General features: G+C 42.5%; 1 protein-coding gene across 29 annotated transcripts in view; it reads right to left on the bottom strand.

Annotated features, from left to right (window-relative positions):
- Positions 1-16,776, bottom strand: part of ARVCF (ARVCF delta catenin family member) — a 305,859-nt gene that overhangs the window by 36,667 nt on the left and 252,416 nt on the right. For 15 of the 29 annotated variants that reach the window (XM_009666716.2, XM_068911516.1, XM_068911520.1 and 12 more), the window contains 3 exons: positions 15,872-16,043; positions 13,656-13,673; positions 9,072-9,143 (listed from right to left, as the gene is read on the bottom strand). In XM_009666716.2, the coding sequence (XP_009665011.2) occupies positions 9,072-9,143; positions 13,656-13,673; positions 15,872-16,043 (262 nt within the window). The remainder of the gene's footprint in view (positions 1-9,071; positions 9,144-13,655; positions 13,674-15,871; positions 16,044-16,776) is intronic. The other 14 variants (XM_068911528.1, XM_068911536.1, XM_068911526.1 and 11 more) reach the window with 1 other exon arrangement.

A 16,776-nucleotide genomic window follows, 5' to 3' on the forward strand; every position in this document is an offset into this window, starting at 1 on the left:
TATAATAGCGATACGAAGTCAACACCCAGGATGGGCATAAATGTTGGAATCCTCTACGCAGCAAAGTTCTCACAGCAACAATGGTGTGGTCACATCGCTACAGCTAAATAGCTCCAATTGCTCCTCGTTCCCCTCACAAATGTTGTTTTCCCCACTATCCCCCCTCAGTTTAAGTTTCAAAGCTGCATAACCCAAAACTGAAAAATACATTCACACGATAAAGTGTCCATATTGGGGGATGGGGACGTTAGAGCTATATAACTATCATGGCTGAAATTTCTACCTCAGTTTACCTTGGTTACCATGTAGCAAAACTCCTAGGGTTCCCACCTCAAAACTTCCAGATCTCAAAGTAAGACTCCCAGCTGGACAACCTGTAGGATACTGTAGCCACACAAACACTGCACTTCCCTGTACTGCAGCAGCAATAGCTTTCCTGTTCCATAAATGTCATTTCACTTCTAGCAGGAATCTCCTGTGCCTCGTTTGTAAATGTAATTCTTTCTTGAATGTCCTGATGGACAAAGCAAGGGGCTGGAAAGCACTGTGCAGAGCTGCAGCGTTGAGGCGTTCTCAGCAAGACAGCAATGATTTGACAAACATTGTAGCAACTACCAGAACTCAAAGCTGAAACTACTCTTCACATTCCTGAGCAGATAGAAAGCACCACAGTGTGAGCCCGTCCTGCAACAATCTCAAATTACTCTCACATGGTTTGCTGGAATAACTATTTAAACCCATACAGCAGAGCAGTGAGAGTCTCAACAGCATTATTGTGCACAGTTAATTGTATAGGGTTTCAGGCATGTCATTAATTTTCTCAAATCTCTTTCCTCAGTCTCTGAAGTGAGAATGTTTCAGGATAGAACCTTATTAATGAGTACAAAGAAATAGTGACAGAATTTGGAAAATTCATACATACCTGAGAAAAGCAAACTTGAACTCCAAGTCCTTTTCTGAGTTCGAATATTCTTGCAAAAAGAATTACCATGAATATACAATATTATATAGCGCGTTCACACGAATGCAAGCGATCGCATCCACCAATGCTGATAGTAAAGTCGGAGATAAGGCAGATGAACATCTGCCAGCTAAAGCCAACGCAGATCTTGAGACAATGCATGCACGCGTCAGTGGATAACCAATGTATCTAGTTGTTGACAAACACCCTCCTAAGTAACTACTAAAATAAACAAATGGGAATCCTCGCTACACAATTGTTCAAGCTTCTCTTACAAACATCGTTTACATCACCTCTACATTAGAGGTGGCTAAAAGGATACAGCACCCGAAAAAAAACCACATTTGGCCTATAACTGGATAGTAACATAACAAAACAAGCAGACCATAAGAGAACATAAGCACTCAATGACAGTGGAAAAAACTCCAAGTAATTCATTTCCCTCAATAAAGGTTTGCTGACTGCTATAGAAGTGCCCTTGATTTTGTTATATCCAGGTTTTAGCACTATAATGCAGTACAAAAACATACCTGTGCCCTTTACGTATCTGCTAAAGTCCTGTGGCAGAAGCATCCACCAAGATAAAAGCCCAAGAGATTTTCTTTAGTTACTGCTGTTTAAAGGTTTGCCATGACAGTCTCTGTAGGACATAGCTCAGCTTCAGAAAGAGCCTTTGCAGCTGGAATCATGCTTATGTTGCACGATTTCAATCTTCTCAGTACCCTTCTGTGGATTAGTCGGAAATGACCTTACCTTCAGCACCCTTCTCAACGGGTTATGGTCCCCCATTGAGTGCCTACACCCTGCGCTAGGTTCTAAGACAAGATATAAAAATAATCCATCTCTCCACCTACCACACCTGCATAGTGGCAACTTCAGAAGATAAAACCCTGAGTGTCAGAACTCTGAGCTAGTCCCAAAGCAAAACACTTAGTGTGAGTTTAATGTTTAACCTTCAGATGAGGAGTTGGAGGGCAACAGCGAAGTCAGCCTAGCCTTCCTTTTCTCCCAAAGCAGAAATCCACCAAAACATGAAGCCCAGTATCCTCTACAGACAGAGATAAGAACAGAGCACTTGCACTCCCTGACTGTAAAGGAACAGATGTTGCTAAAAACCCCAAAGCAGGCACTGCATGACTCTGAGATCTGGTAGCTGCTCTGCAAAGGAACAGATATAACACGAATATATTGGAACCAACGCATCTGTTACATGTCTGCTGCTAGACATTTACTGAAACTGCTTTTCTGGATGCAGCTGCTGGCAGTTGCCCCTTCATGCCCCAGGCTTCTCAGAAGGTGTGCTAACATAAAACACAAGCTGGAGGTGAAGGGTGGGGATTTGTTCCTTCTACTCTACCTTTCTTCTGGCATCCAAGAGCATCCGCATATGTTCTCAAATCCATTTATTGACACATTTTGTGCTAGACTATCATATTCCACTGATTTCCCACAGTATTCTCAGTGGATAAAAACAAACAAGAAAACCCAGCAGGTACATGTGGGTAAAACAAGTTATCCGGGGAAAAACAGCTGCTTTCAGCTAGTTAAATACCTGCTAAAAATAGGCTGGGGTTGTTTTGTTTTAAATGTTACGCCACTGAGTTACGTAGAAGGGAAACAGAGGTCACTCCACCTACAGCATGTTTCAAAGGCCAAGCTGTTCATCGCTTGCTACCTGAACAAAAGCAACAAGGAAGGACAACTCATAAGAGCTGTGCTAATGATTTATTTTATGCAACATCTGTGCAGCCAGGGGAGCTTATCGCTAGACAAGGCTATGAATTACTAGCTGCTATGACTGCTTTAACAGAATGGTTATGACACTGAAACCTACCAGAAAGAACCAGCTGATCCCGGCAAGAGGCAGCAAAGCCCGAGACTAGCTAGCGACAAGGAACATCACGACAGCAGAACGGCATTTGTTCAACAGGTTTCAAAATCAGCTGCCCCTGCAAAGCCAGGCAAACCCTTCCACTCGTTCCTTTTCCTGCCTTGTTGGCCTATCTAAAACTTCTCAAGCAGGAACTGCAAAACATCCCCAGTCAGGTGCAATCCCACAGCAAATTTCCCTTTCGACACCCTGGAATATGTACTGGGACTAAGCCTGAGGCAGAAGACAAAGAAACACTCCCTCATCTCTGCAGACAAGTCATCACCACTCATCACTGCTCACCTCATCTAGAGCTTACGGAGCACTTGTGTAAAGAGAAACATCTCTGTGGGAATGATCTTCTGTTTTAAGGAAGCTTAATTAAGGTAACTACTGGTGACAGAATTTTATACTTCACTTAAAATCCAGGCTGAGAGTAGCCATTGATCCCTCTCCATATCTAACTCATAAGAAACGCACATATCATCAACAAGGCAGAAGGTGCCACAGGACATCAGTACAGGCTACAACTTTTAAGAGCTTAGATCCTGTTACTTAAAAAGGAAATAATCAGTGCGGTATAATACACTTGATATTAGTTCCGACTGCTCAGGTTGCTAGATCAAGGGCAACCAGAAGCTTTTTCAGACTCCTCCTTTTCACTGGAGGATGACCTGTTAGGTTAGGAACAAGACACAGACATCATAATGTCACTGCAACCCACTCCTGGACCTCCAATCCACATTCCGGCCGCATCCTCCCCCATATGTTTTTTGAAACCCTTAAATTGCAAGTATAGGGCGGAAACTGAAGTCATATATAATTAATTTTAGTAGATCCATAAAGATCACAAATAGAGTTTCCATCTGCAGTTCAGCACTGAGTTCAGCAAGCCAGGAAGCAATCCACTGCCATATTTTAATCCAGCTTTGAACAAACAGGTGGCTGAACACAAGAATTGCAAAAGGTGATGAAAATAAAAGCAGAGTATTCCAGAAAAATTAGATTTCTGCACTACAAGCAGTCAGCGACAGCAAGGGTGTGTGTGGAAGAAAGGAGAAGTCCACTGGTGACCATATCCCAAAGTTTAACAGATGCAGGAAAAAAGAACGAGAATTTACACATATCAAGCTGGAAAAACTTGGCAAGGGCAAGCTGCATAGGGGAATTTTCCTATCCAAGGTAATAAAGTTTCTTTGGCTCAAAGCACTGGAAGACAGATGAGCAATCTTTCACTGCTTTGTAAATGACAAAAAACACGCGGGACCAAAATGAATACTCTACTTAGTAAAGCAAGAAAAGGAGAGATACTTAATAATTCTGATAGGAATTCTCAACATCGTGCATGAAATACTTAAAAGCTGATAGTACAAGAACATGTTACCTGCTCTCACAGAGGAGATCTTCTCTGCCGCTCGAACAATTTCCACTGGCAAGCACAGGAGGGGTATGGATGGTACCACTAATCAATCAGTGCTACTCACTTATTCACAACACACCAATCAAAATAAATGATTGAAAGGAGTCGGAAAGGGCAGGTGAATGCTTGAGTCAACGTGTAAAGATTTAAAGAAAGCAAATTAAAATGGCAATGAAAGTGGGAAAAGCAGCTAATTTTAATTACAAACTTAAACTCAGAGTAAGGCTTTAGTGAAGCTTCTCTCCCCCATGACGCTGTTGCCTTTAGCTGAAGACAAATTGCTAGCGTTTTTGTAATCTACTAAGTTAAAATCATTACCCTGACAGTGCCAGGAAGTCTAATTTCCTGGAGCAGTAACACAAAGATTTATAGGCAAATTTAAACACTCACCTTCTGGAATAGAAAATCTATCACCAGCATCAGGCTACATGGGAAGCGACTGGGTATTTGCGATAACAGCGAAAGAAGGAATTCACCTGCTGACAAGTTCACCCCAAACCTCATTCCCTATCTATACAGGTGGCTGACCAGGATAAATGCGTACACGCAAAGTTGAGCTTTCAAATATACGTGGGGTTTTCTGTCAGGTCCCCGTTGTTACAACAACGCAGCCTTGTTCAACCACGAGCAGTTTATGCTTATATTGCCATTAAAATGCAAGCAAGCTTCAATAATCAAAACGGGAAAGATAAATTAATAATCATTTTAATAACCGATTTAAAGGAGAAAAATGAGTTAGCTCATCCACCAGGCTGAAATGAACCCGAACATGACTCCTTATGCCTGAAAACTTTTAATTCCCTAACGACATGAACTGAAATCATAGCTGAACTTCCTTTTCAACACTCAGTACTATCTTAGAACATCCAGTTTTTTGTCATTAGATGTGCGTGCGCATAAAGAGGAGCCAAGAGTTTGTTTGATCCAGACAGGACATAGCTCTGGAGTTAATTAGTATTAACCAGGTGATTCCATATAAAAAGCAGTTTTGCTCTTCCGGACTTCCTCCTCCCTTATCCCAGTACTGACGAACAGAGGTGGACAATCCAACACCTTCACATCAGGAAGATTAAATGTCACCACCTTTCCCACGTCTTCAGAGGGCTGACACATATCAACGCTGATTCTCTCCAGGATACCTTATCTCACGCTCTGCCATTTGAGACGCTGCTTTCCACGGCACAGATATGATTAATCCTGATCTACCCCCTAACGTGGGAGCCTCCTGTCACTGTTACCTGCTTGGAAATAGGGAATTTGAGAACAAAGCCAAGGAAGCGTACTACCCTATAAACTTCCCAGGCACACAGGAGAAATCCACATTCACGCTGCGGTGGTGCAGAGGAGCACACCGCAGAGGAGGCAGGTGACACCACCATCACTGACCTACTTTGCACTGGCAAAGGGATTTTAGCAAAGACCGTTCTTCCTTACAGAGGTAGGAATTTTTGAAAGCACTAAATTTAGCAAGGTCCCAAGCACAGCAATCATAATTTCTTGTCACCGCTGTGTCCCTGTCTCGCGAGGCTCTCTATGCAAGCTCTTACCACCTCCCGAAACATTTACCCTCTCTCCCCACCTGTCAGAAAAATGTGCTCATTTCAAAGAGGAAACAAGCAGCTTTCTTTCCCCCCAATCTTTCTTCACAAGGGCAACAGTCCTCTGGACATGGCCAGAGCATATACAGGTGCTTGTTGTTGATGATGTTGTTCTTTTTAAAGTATCAGATCAGACAGCTTCTGAAAGCACTGCAAGCTCTCCCACCCGACATTATCCAGTTTACCGCAGACAACAGCCCTGCACTGGAACCACTCCCCAGCCTGACTGCCTGGCGCATAAAAGTGTTGGAGGTTTAGAAACTGTTTCAGGGCTACTCAAACTCTGTCTTGCAGTATAATCTGATTTCCATTAAAAAAAAATATATATATATACACACACACACACACACCATCAAAAGCAATCAAAAGAAAAGGAGACTCTAGATTATCCCTTTGAAAAAAGAGTTGCCTTAATTCATCCGTTCTTTTCCAGAGGAAACAAATTCCAGGAAAAAAAAATTACTAGCATCTAAGCTAGGTAACAACCACAACACCCTTTGGTCTGTTCAGGATACAAATGCGTTCATAAGCTGTCCTGACCAAAGATGGAAAAAACCCTCTACCTCCCAAAACAGCTACTAACCCTCCCCACAAAACTAGAAACCACAAAAGCTTCTAGTTACAACGTCCAGCTACTGAACAGGCAGAGATCCCTGAAATCCAAGTCCTGTTGAGATCACACTAAATTCCCAGAGACAATGGAAAATAGGTCTGATCCTTGTCCAGTTCACAGTTTTTCAAGCCATCATCAGCACTCTATTAGTTAAGCTCAATGATCACACCTAAGAATGTTTTATAGGGAAATCATGACCTCATCTTCTTGAAACCTCCTTTTCAGATCCACCAGATGAGCACCAGGGAAGCTGACTAAGATTACAGGAAACCTAACACCACTGCATCCCAATATTTAGTTAACTACCGCAATGTTCATTTGCTGCTCTGCATGAACAACTCTTATTACTGCAATTTCATTTGCTCACCAAGATTCCAGCTGAAAACTCACTTTAATTTAGCTTTAATAATACATGAAATAGATTAATCTATAATTGTTGATTTTCGAAATAGCACTTCATTGTGTCACTCAAAACAAGCGCATTTGATCATTAAAACCTGCACGATTTTTCAGTCTTAGTAACGAGGTTCTGCTTCAGCTGAGAGCTGATCTCATCAGAGCCAATTATACTCCATGGCACAGACCTGACCCGAGCTTTCAAGGGTTCTGAAACTGCAGTTTTATTTTTCTTATCTTACTAAACAATTCAAAGTACTAACAGCCTTGTTAGAACCCTTAATATCTAGGAACTCTCACGTAAGCTAACGCTGTGCAGGACACTTCTAGTAAAATAAATGAACAAAAAAATCTATCACAAGTTTAATTTGTTTTCCTCTTAACACACAAATGAAACGTTGCTCATGTTTTTTTCCCCCTGTCAAGGGGCTTCTTTCATCAAAATGCTGTGGGATTAATCTCCTGACCTAATCTAGCATGAGACAAATAAGTAAGACCAAAAATGTAGATTAAATGGGGGTATCTCAAAATTATCAAAGAAAACCTCTTCACTAGCATGCGATGCTAGCAATTACAATTAAATACAGTAACAAGCCGTGCAAGCTCAGAGAGAGAGATACGGCTCCCCTCAGATATGCCACATTTCTACCATTAGCAAAACTATGTTCTTTCTTTAATTAGAAAGAAAAAAAAAAGTTATGCAAGATTTTCTCTGCAGAAATCCTTGATTTTAATTTTTGCTTTACTGGCACCTGCATCCCTACCACATTTAGAATCCCTTGCTGTATTTATTTTACATTTTTTTTCTTTTTTTTTAATCCTTAAAAAGTCTCCTTTGCAGCATAATCAATGCCCAGCCATGAACTGATGACATTATAGCAAAGGTTGGTTAGCAGGTTTTTTGCAGCTCTCAGGACAAGATGGCATTTATCTTCTAAAAGGTGCATTAGTATCTCATGCAATAAGGCACCAAATAAAAATTAGTGTTTAGGCATTAGCCTAGATACTATACCCACTGTAAATGGTGTCTGTAAATAGATTAGATCCACCTATAGATTAGGATTAGTTTGTGTATCATGAATCAGACCTTCATCGCCCATGAAGTTAATTGAGAGTCCAGCGTTTTACACGTGTAATTACTGTATCATTGACAACTAGTATATCTCTAAGGATGCTAGAGATGGTCTCAGCTGCTGCCCTCATTTTACAGTAAGGAGATCAAGGCACAAATCAGTCGATTTGATCAAGGTCACTAAGGTGGCAGAATTCAGGTCCCGAGTCCAGGGATCTTTCCCCTGAGTCACACTGCCTCTTTATACTCTCTGATACTGTACGCATATGATGCGGGATGAGTTCAAGATTTTTCTTCTGAAGAATACTCATGTAGTCCTCAGTATTCCCAGGTATTCCGGTGCTCTAGCAGAGGTTTTCCTGCAACACCAGGTACACCAGGCAGCACTGCCCTGGCTGCCACGGACAGTGCCTGAAGCTTTGCCATGCCCCTGCAACGCTCTGCAAATGTAAACCTGTACAAGTCTAAAAACATTATCCAGTGCTCTGAAGACATGATGAAACCCCAGATCCCATCAAGAGGCACACCATGCATACAGGAAGGAAATTTCTTGTTCGTGCAAGGTTTCACCTCTGCCAAAGCTGAAATACAGAGGCACAGTACAGAAGTCTCCTGTGAACCTCCTGACTTTGAAAGCTACGGGCATTGCTCGCTACAGCCACGAAACAATACTGTTATCAGAAGAACATCAACTATCAGTAAAAGCCAAAAATTGAACTCATCTTTCCCATCACTCTCCAATTCATCTAACACTGAAGAACTGAAGAGATGCCAGGGAAGGGAAAAGGCTGGTGATAAATAGACTTCCACGATGTGTTCTGTAACTCCTTACGTTCAAGTCTAGCGCAGGCAAATTGCAAAAGGCGGTCTGAAGGACCAGGGCATGCGCTCAGCCCTTTCTGGGGGCACAACCATCTGACACTACATCTGAGGGGCTTCTGCCAGATTCCACCCCTCCAGCCTTTTAATACAAAAGTTACCTATATCCAGTATTGAATACTAAACAACAAGCACTGACACAGCTAGTACTTCAATCAACTGAATACAAGAGATCAGTGTTACACTCATGTCCTAGGTCCCTTTAAGGGCCCCCAGCTTCCGGGCTGCTTGTTATTTCCAAAAGCACAAACATTAGCATTACCTTTTGCTGTTTCAGATCGCTTCGGCAAATCAAGTGTATCAAAATTCCTGTCCAAATCTCCATTCTTCTTTCCTGCACAAAAAATAAGACAAATGGATAGTAAAAAGTGTCAGCATACTGACAGGTAAGTTATTGTCATGTGCATCTACAAGATGAGAGAAAATACAGACTCAGAATATCAATCAGAGCCCAGCAGAAGTATTTGTACGTCTCTGGCTTGCAATCCAGCTGCATAGCTGTGGTTTTAGCATGAGCAACCGGGGGACAAAAATTTGCGCTTTCAGGTTGATCTGCAAACGTGCTGACCCATTTCAGTGGGTCTTAAGAGTGCTTAAAATCTTTGCAAATTATGCCGTTTCCCTTCATTGCCAAGAAACGGCCCCTCCCTCAGAAGCCCAGTACTTCCCGTGTTATTTCCACAGAGGTAATGTCAAACCTAAAACGACTTTCATCCATTTTTGCGTAATACCAAATACATCTCGACTAGCAGATTATTTGTGAAAGTTTTAACTTGAAGCTTATCCAAAGCACAAACCGAGTGGCACAGCAAAGGGAAACGGGCTCCTCTTTCAGCCTCTATTCTCATTGCCGCTGTCAGGCAGGAAGGCCTAGATTTAATATATTGTACAGGCAACAGCCAGTAACTTAATCTTGAATTGCCCTTCAATCAATAAAGTGCAATTTTGGCTAGTTATTACAAACTAAGGGAAACAATTTCATATTTTTGCTAAGAGACACCATTTCAAACCATTACCTCAGCTTTAATTTATACGTTTTTTCAGAGAAGGTTAAAACAAAACCTGGGCTTTAGTCCACACTGGCAGCAGGCTTGGAATTCAGGGTTCGAAAACAGCTGGGGAGGCCGGGGTCGCGTTCAGCTCCTCTTGCCCCCAAGTAGACTGTCTTGGGGTGAACACGCTTTAATATTGTGTTTGCGTGAACCGAGGCACCTTGCCATCAGAGAAGCTCTGACAGCAGAGACAGAGATTTTGAAAGAAACACAGGAATCTACGTAGCTTCCAAGAACAGCAGTATACATTTGAGCTCTCCCAAATTATTTTGTAGGGGAAAAAGATGCTATTTAGTTCCTCACTCTCACGAGTGGGAGAGGCTGGTGCAACAAGGGACAACGGGATGAACAATGCAATTTTAAGTAGTCAGAGGTGGCTTCTGAGCAAGGAATCTGCTCAAGTGTTAATGGAGCTCTACAGGAAGGGCAGAGCCAGGATGCTTAAAAACAAACAGGAAAATAGCACTCGAAAACAGAATGTGGAGGTTAGTTTGGCTCTTGACCAGGAATAGGTCATGAAATGGGATAGGCCTATGACAAATCTGAAAGGCAAAAGGCATCACTGGTGCATAAACAATTTCTTTAAAAAGGAGTAAATGTAATCATTCCTTGGGCTTGCAGGAGCTAATCCCTGCCCCATTACAGCTGGGAGCCTGCACAACTTCCGCACAGCAAATGCAACGGGCTGCTCTGCCGTTTCCTCCTATGACAAAGGATAAGCACATGCAGTAACATATGGAGAACTGTATTTGAAACAGAGCTTTTAAATACCAACATGAACATTCACAAATAACAGTAAGAGAAAGAAGGCTCAGGATGCTACTCCATGCCTTTCCATTTTTTGGAAATACCACACACTTTTTTGAAATGCCAACACAGTGTACAACAGCCTACTTCAACCACTGAGCAAAACAAAACGTGTGTCTGGAAGCTCTGTCCATCTGAAGTCATTTGCTTAATTATGCAAGTTTGAGAAAGCTCATCTTTCTAAGCTGCCAAAAGTTCATGCTACTGCCATGCACCATGCCGTTCCTTTGAAAGGTATCTTTCCTAAAAGGAGGGATGGGAATTAGATCCACTTTGCAGCCCTCCATCTAGTTTTTGCTCCATGAAAGAGCTAATAACATGCTGCTTGGGGAACTAAATACCAGAAATTCAAAGCGTTGAGCATCACAGAAGGATGCTAAGTTTCATAACGGCAGCTGAACCCAGTTACTGGCTGCAAACCCTTGCTGCCCCTTACAGCACAGATGAAAAAGCAGGGCAGAGGGAGGAAAAAAAAAGGAAGGAAAGAAGTCAGTGTTTAAGAAAGATACAGTCTTAAGGCACCCCAAGAAACTCGCCTTCATCTTGTCTATGGATATGACAAACTTTTCTACATATCACTAAATTTCATGCCTCTGCTATTAGCCAGTTTAAACCTCAGAAGTGCCGGGAGAGCTAGACCCCCTTACTCAGGGGAACTACTCATTTCAAAAGTTCTCTCCATACTTTAAAGATTTGGGTTTGCCATTGCCCTGAGCCTTGGGGAACAGAGATGGTACAAGAGTCAGCCCTTCAAGTGTCGGCCTTCAAGCACAATATACTTGTGCACCACCTTTAAAGGAAGGGACCATGCAGATGAGGCCAGGAGAACACCGCAGGCGGCTGCTCCGTGCAGGTATTAACCCATCTTTCATCACAACAGCACACTCCTCCTGGGCTCTGTGATCTTCGGTAACTGTCTCAGTTTCTGGGCCAGAATGAAAACACTGGCCACCTAAGAAGCCTTTCCTGCTTCGTCCCTTAGCCCTCACAGGCACTAATCCTCCTCTTAGGCAAAACCACGGCTGCTTAAACCAGCAGCTGTCAGCTGCTTACGAGAGCAAGAAATTCCGCGCACGCAGCTCTGAGAAGATGTCAACTCCAAAAATCACTTGTTTAACCAAATTGAGCGAGGGCCAGGTTCAGAAACCCCCAAAGCATCTACATTTTCCAGGGTCCTTCTATAGGAGGTGATTAGGAGCAAGAGGACCAAGCTGCAAGACGACTCTGAAAGAAATCCATCTGGAAAGCAAATATTTAGATCTGTGACCCAGCTGGTATTTTTCCCCATTTGATTTCTACAGCACCCATAGTACCGAGCAGGATTTTCTAAAGAGGTGACTGAGTTTAGTGATTTAAATGGCCTATCAGTTAGAAATTTCTCAGACATCACCTAGCCTGACCGATACCACGAGGAAACCAGCTTCGCTGCCAGCTACTGTAGCTCTGAACACCCCTCAGTCAGCCAGGCCTGCCAGTAACGCTCGTGCACCAGGATGCTTACGTGATCTTACTGGCAGCAGAGAAGAAGTTTAAGGCCTGTTTTTGGTATGTCTTGATTTCTACCCTTCTGTACATCTTCCTGCTCCCCAGGGTTTCCAGCCCCAGGTACACCGGAGAAACAAAGATGCCGCTGGATCAGAAGCGCAGCCCCAAACCTTGCCGAGAGACGGACAGCTCTGAACGCGCCTGCAGACAGCTCTGTTTTATGAGACCTGGCTGCAGAAACTGGCACAGCACTGGTTCGGGAAAACAGCCTGACATGAGACTCGGCTTGTGCAAGATGTGATTTACAGTCTCTGAAACAACGGGATTAAAACCGCCCCCCCAATCATTTTCCATTATATAAGAAATGAGCAAAACGTGACCTTTGGCATCTTCACTGCGCAAATCTCTGTGAGGAGTCTGGGATACGATTCAGCATTACTAACCACCGATAATATTCTCGATATCTTACTGAAAAATTAAATCCCAAACGCTATTGTTCTAGGTGAGAAAACTTAAAGGGTAAGAGATCCTTAAGAAAAAACACACACACACACACTTTAACCAATAACATGCTTATTAATTTATGCACTGATACGGGCTGCAGGGGAGTGACAGAAAGTAAGAGCTGAGCTGTCTTGCCAGTATGCCCACCCTCCACAGGACTCGCGATTAATAGTCTGCAATCAATGTCTCACATAACTCTACTAAGCACCATCGACCAGGTAGAACAATTGGATTTTTTTCAACATTTCTTGGTTTAACTCTCCAGAATCCATTGACCTGAAGCAACTGTAACCACCTGAAAACAACCCTGCCTCTTCCATAAATTAGTGTCAGTAACATGGTGGAAACCTCCAGGGCACTCAACAGCCTAACCAGCCCTCCCAGCCGAGGGAGGAGGCAGGTAAGTATGAGTCTCAGTTCTCATATACTCCAACAGCAACTCCTCTTGTGCTGGGATTAGAAACCTGAAGGGCATATACCCTGAGGAACGTAGAGGGATTAGCTTCATCTAGCTAGCCTGAGCGTTGGTAAAAGATGCAACAGCAAAGATGGACAAGCAGATAAAATGCCCAGGATCCTGGAGACTTCACATCCAAGCCGCTGAGTCTTTACGGCCGCTGCTGTCCAGGCAAGCTAGCAAAGTCACGTTTTGGTATGATAGGGTTGGTGAGGCCACCCCGGGCTCGTGCACTTACCTGCTCCCTCTCTCACAGGATTATCAGGCCAGATGCAAGTCAATTCTCACTGGCACTTAGGCCAGAAATGAATACAACCCTGTATTTTCCATTCTAAGTGCGAGAGGACCACTGACCAAACTGAAAATGCTCCCACAAATAGACAGAGGATTTCCATGCCTGCTGAAATGAACAGGAGGATGAACTGAGGTGCAGAGGAGAAAGTGAACGAACAAGACCTTGATCTCAGCTCTTAGGTTTGCATGTAAAAGCTGAATAAAGCAGGTTATGGTGATGACGAAAGAAAGTATCACAAAGACTCACCTTGATTGAACCACTCCTCTAATTACCAGAAAAGCAGCAAGGAAAAAACAAAAATTTACAGGAAGGAAGAAAATACAAAGGAACAGTCACAAAGAGGCAGAATTTCACAGAATAGGTTCAAAACCTGAGAATTACAAAAAACACAATAGAGCTTTCATTGATTAACAAATCAAGAAATTCCATTTTCTCCCTTTTGTTCCTGCTGAAAAAATATTCTCTCTGCAGTTCTTTCCCCCACTTCTCATTACGTGAAAAGGTACTCAAGGAAGCGAGGGGACAGAAGGCAGACTAGCCCTTTGCAGAGGTGTTTGAAATGCTATGACCAATGACCATGAAATAAAACAAACATGAAAAACTTTCAAGATTAAGTGAACAAGAGAGAACTGAAATGATCTATTTTCAAGCTCTTAGACTGACAAAAATGTTTCAGACTAGGTAGTCACACAAATTTACAAGTGAGAAAAGGAAGTTTCTAATTATGACTTTAAAAGCATATAAAAGCATATTTATTTAATAGATCCCCGCTCCCCAACAGTTGCCTGTCCCTCTCTATGGTTCTGACCTACAGGCCACCAGCTGCGAGCTCAGTAGTGTTACCAGTTGCTTTCCCTCTACAGCACTGCAAAGGGTAAATAAAGTGTTAAAAACTACTTAGGAAATGGAAATTTCCTGCTAAACACAGGGCCAAAACCAAATGGTCACTGAGCACCTGCACTGCGCACCAAGATCTGTAGGTTCACCCCAAGTGTCAGAGTTTGGGATTCATCTGTCCAAAAATACACAATCAGATATTTTGACTGATAAACAGAAGCAAACAGAGCATACAGACACAGAAGTTGCATATAAGTTAGCCCAACAGGAAGCAAGAGACACTTGACAAGGGATAAGCCACCTGAGAGCGCTCAGTCTTCTCAGTCATCAAGAGGATGACGCCAATTCTCAGTCATCACAGTCTCCTCCTCCCACAGGGCACAGCACGCACAGTTTTTACATCTAAAAACGCCTTCACTGACTACATTACTCTCAAGTAGCAGAACAACATGGCCCACAAGAGGCAGGAGACAGGCTCAAGCGAGCATGTGTTCAGAGTTCCCAAGGGATATTGTGCTACAAGTTCATTCATTTGCCATGAGAACAGACTGGCAAGACAGTCTCCAATTTTCCCCCTCCATTTATTAAAGACTCCCATCAATTTTTTTTTAAATACAGTTTAAATCTAGCTGACAACAGACTGGCTACTACAAAAACAAGTTCATACTGTGATGACTTCTCAAAAGCATGTGGTAACACAGAGCATGTTATTAACATGCACGGAAGGTCAGATCAAATAAAGACCAATGTGTAGCCCACAGTCCAGCAAGTTCTAACAATTCCATATCTGCTCTTCAGCACCAAAACCCACCTTAGACCCTGGCTGTAAAAACAGGAAACCAGAATATGGTATACATGAATGAGGAAAAAGAAGCCTAGACAGAAAACGGAGTTTAGTATTCCTGAATTCAGGCGAGAAGAGTCATTTCTCTAAAATAACAAAGAAAACATATAATTTGAGTGTCTCTCTCAAAAAGAAAGACAGAAAGGGTTTACTGAGACTATTAATCCTCTCTTGAGATGAAATGCAATTGCAACACTCATGCCCCAAAGGGGAGAACAGTTCTAAAAAGTGACTGACAATTAAAAGCTACAAAAAACATGTTTGCAATTTAAATTACTGAAAGTGTGACAGAATTGAGAGGTTGTATGTTTTGTCTGGGGAGAGATGTGAGAGATTAAAGACACAGAACACATACTGACAGGACAACCATGCATGGAGATGACTGCATGCTGGCCCGGCTTCCAGAGACAGTGACACATGCTATATATAGGCCAAACTGATGGACTAAACATGGATTTGGCAGAGGCGAGCACACAGCCACGCGGAAAAGAGGCAGAGCACATCCACCTTTGTCCAACAGCGGAGCGTCTTACGTCAGCATGCACCATTACTCTCTGAAGCCAAACAAAAATTATTTCTTTAGCAATTTTGGCAATGATCCCCAAATACCTAGTAGTCTTGCAACAAAGGAGATCAACGCATGCCACAACACTATAAACACATACCTCCACAAACTGCACCATTCTAAACTAGCGTGAGGAAAGTGCTTGCAAGAGCAGGACTATACAGCACATCTACCCCAAACATCCACTTCTAGCTCTGAGCTCTCTGCAACACATACCTTTAGCTTTTTTCCCACCGAAACAGCCAGCATCATCTTTCTTCTTTTTCTGGGAGCCTCCTGTGCTCACAGTCTGACTGGCGTCTAGTTCTTGGTACTTATCAGCTCCGGGGACCTCTTTGTGGACATGATATGAAAGGTTCCGCATGATGCACACGCAGTTCTCCACAGACTGTTACAGAAAATTTACATTAAAAAATACCACCATAACCTCTGCTTTGCAAACTGTTCTATTACACAGTGGAGGGTTTGGGGGGAGAAAGAAATTAACATGGGCTTTAGAGTTCTCTCAAAGGGCAGGACTCAAAGAAAAGTAAAGTTAAGATGCTTTAAAAGCTTTGTCTTTATAAAGCAGTAATATGCTCTGGTTTTTAGCAGGTTAAACTTAAGATTAACTTAAGGTTAAACTTACTTTTAAGTATAAATACTCTTTAAGCACCATAGGACAAGATAAAACCAGATGCATCAAAATTTGTACGTACAAGAAGAACATAATGAAAGTGCTGCGTGTCTGAAGACACAGCTTAATGTCTTAGCACTACAATCTTCTGAGATGGTGTAGATTAAAACTTGTAAGAAGGAAATCTACTCCTACGCCAATATTGTGCAAAGCACAATACAATGGGATCCAACTCTGATCTGGAGACTATACTTAGAAATGTCAATTAATTATTGAAGAACAGCAGCAGTAATGTGACTGCTCTCCCACCTCCATCACAACTTTGATCACCTGAATAATTCCTCAAACATACAGGCTAACATAGCAACATTGTGCTGATGTCCCACCAACAGTATCATCGTTATCATGACAGAGATGAGACGGAGATTGGTTCTTCATTTTCTGAGACAAACATAAGCTTATTTCGATACTAGCAAACAGAACGCAGCTCCAAGTGCAACATTTC

Source organism: Struthio camelus, chromosome 17, assembly GCF_040807025.1.
Source record: "Struthio camelus isolate bStrCam1 chromosome 17, bStrCam1.hap1, whole genome shotgun sequence".
NCBI lineage: Eukaryota > Metazoa > Chordata > Aves > Struthioniformes > Struthionidae > Struthio > Struthio camelus.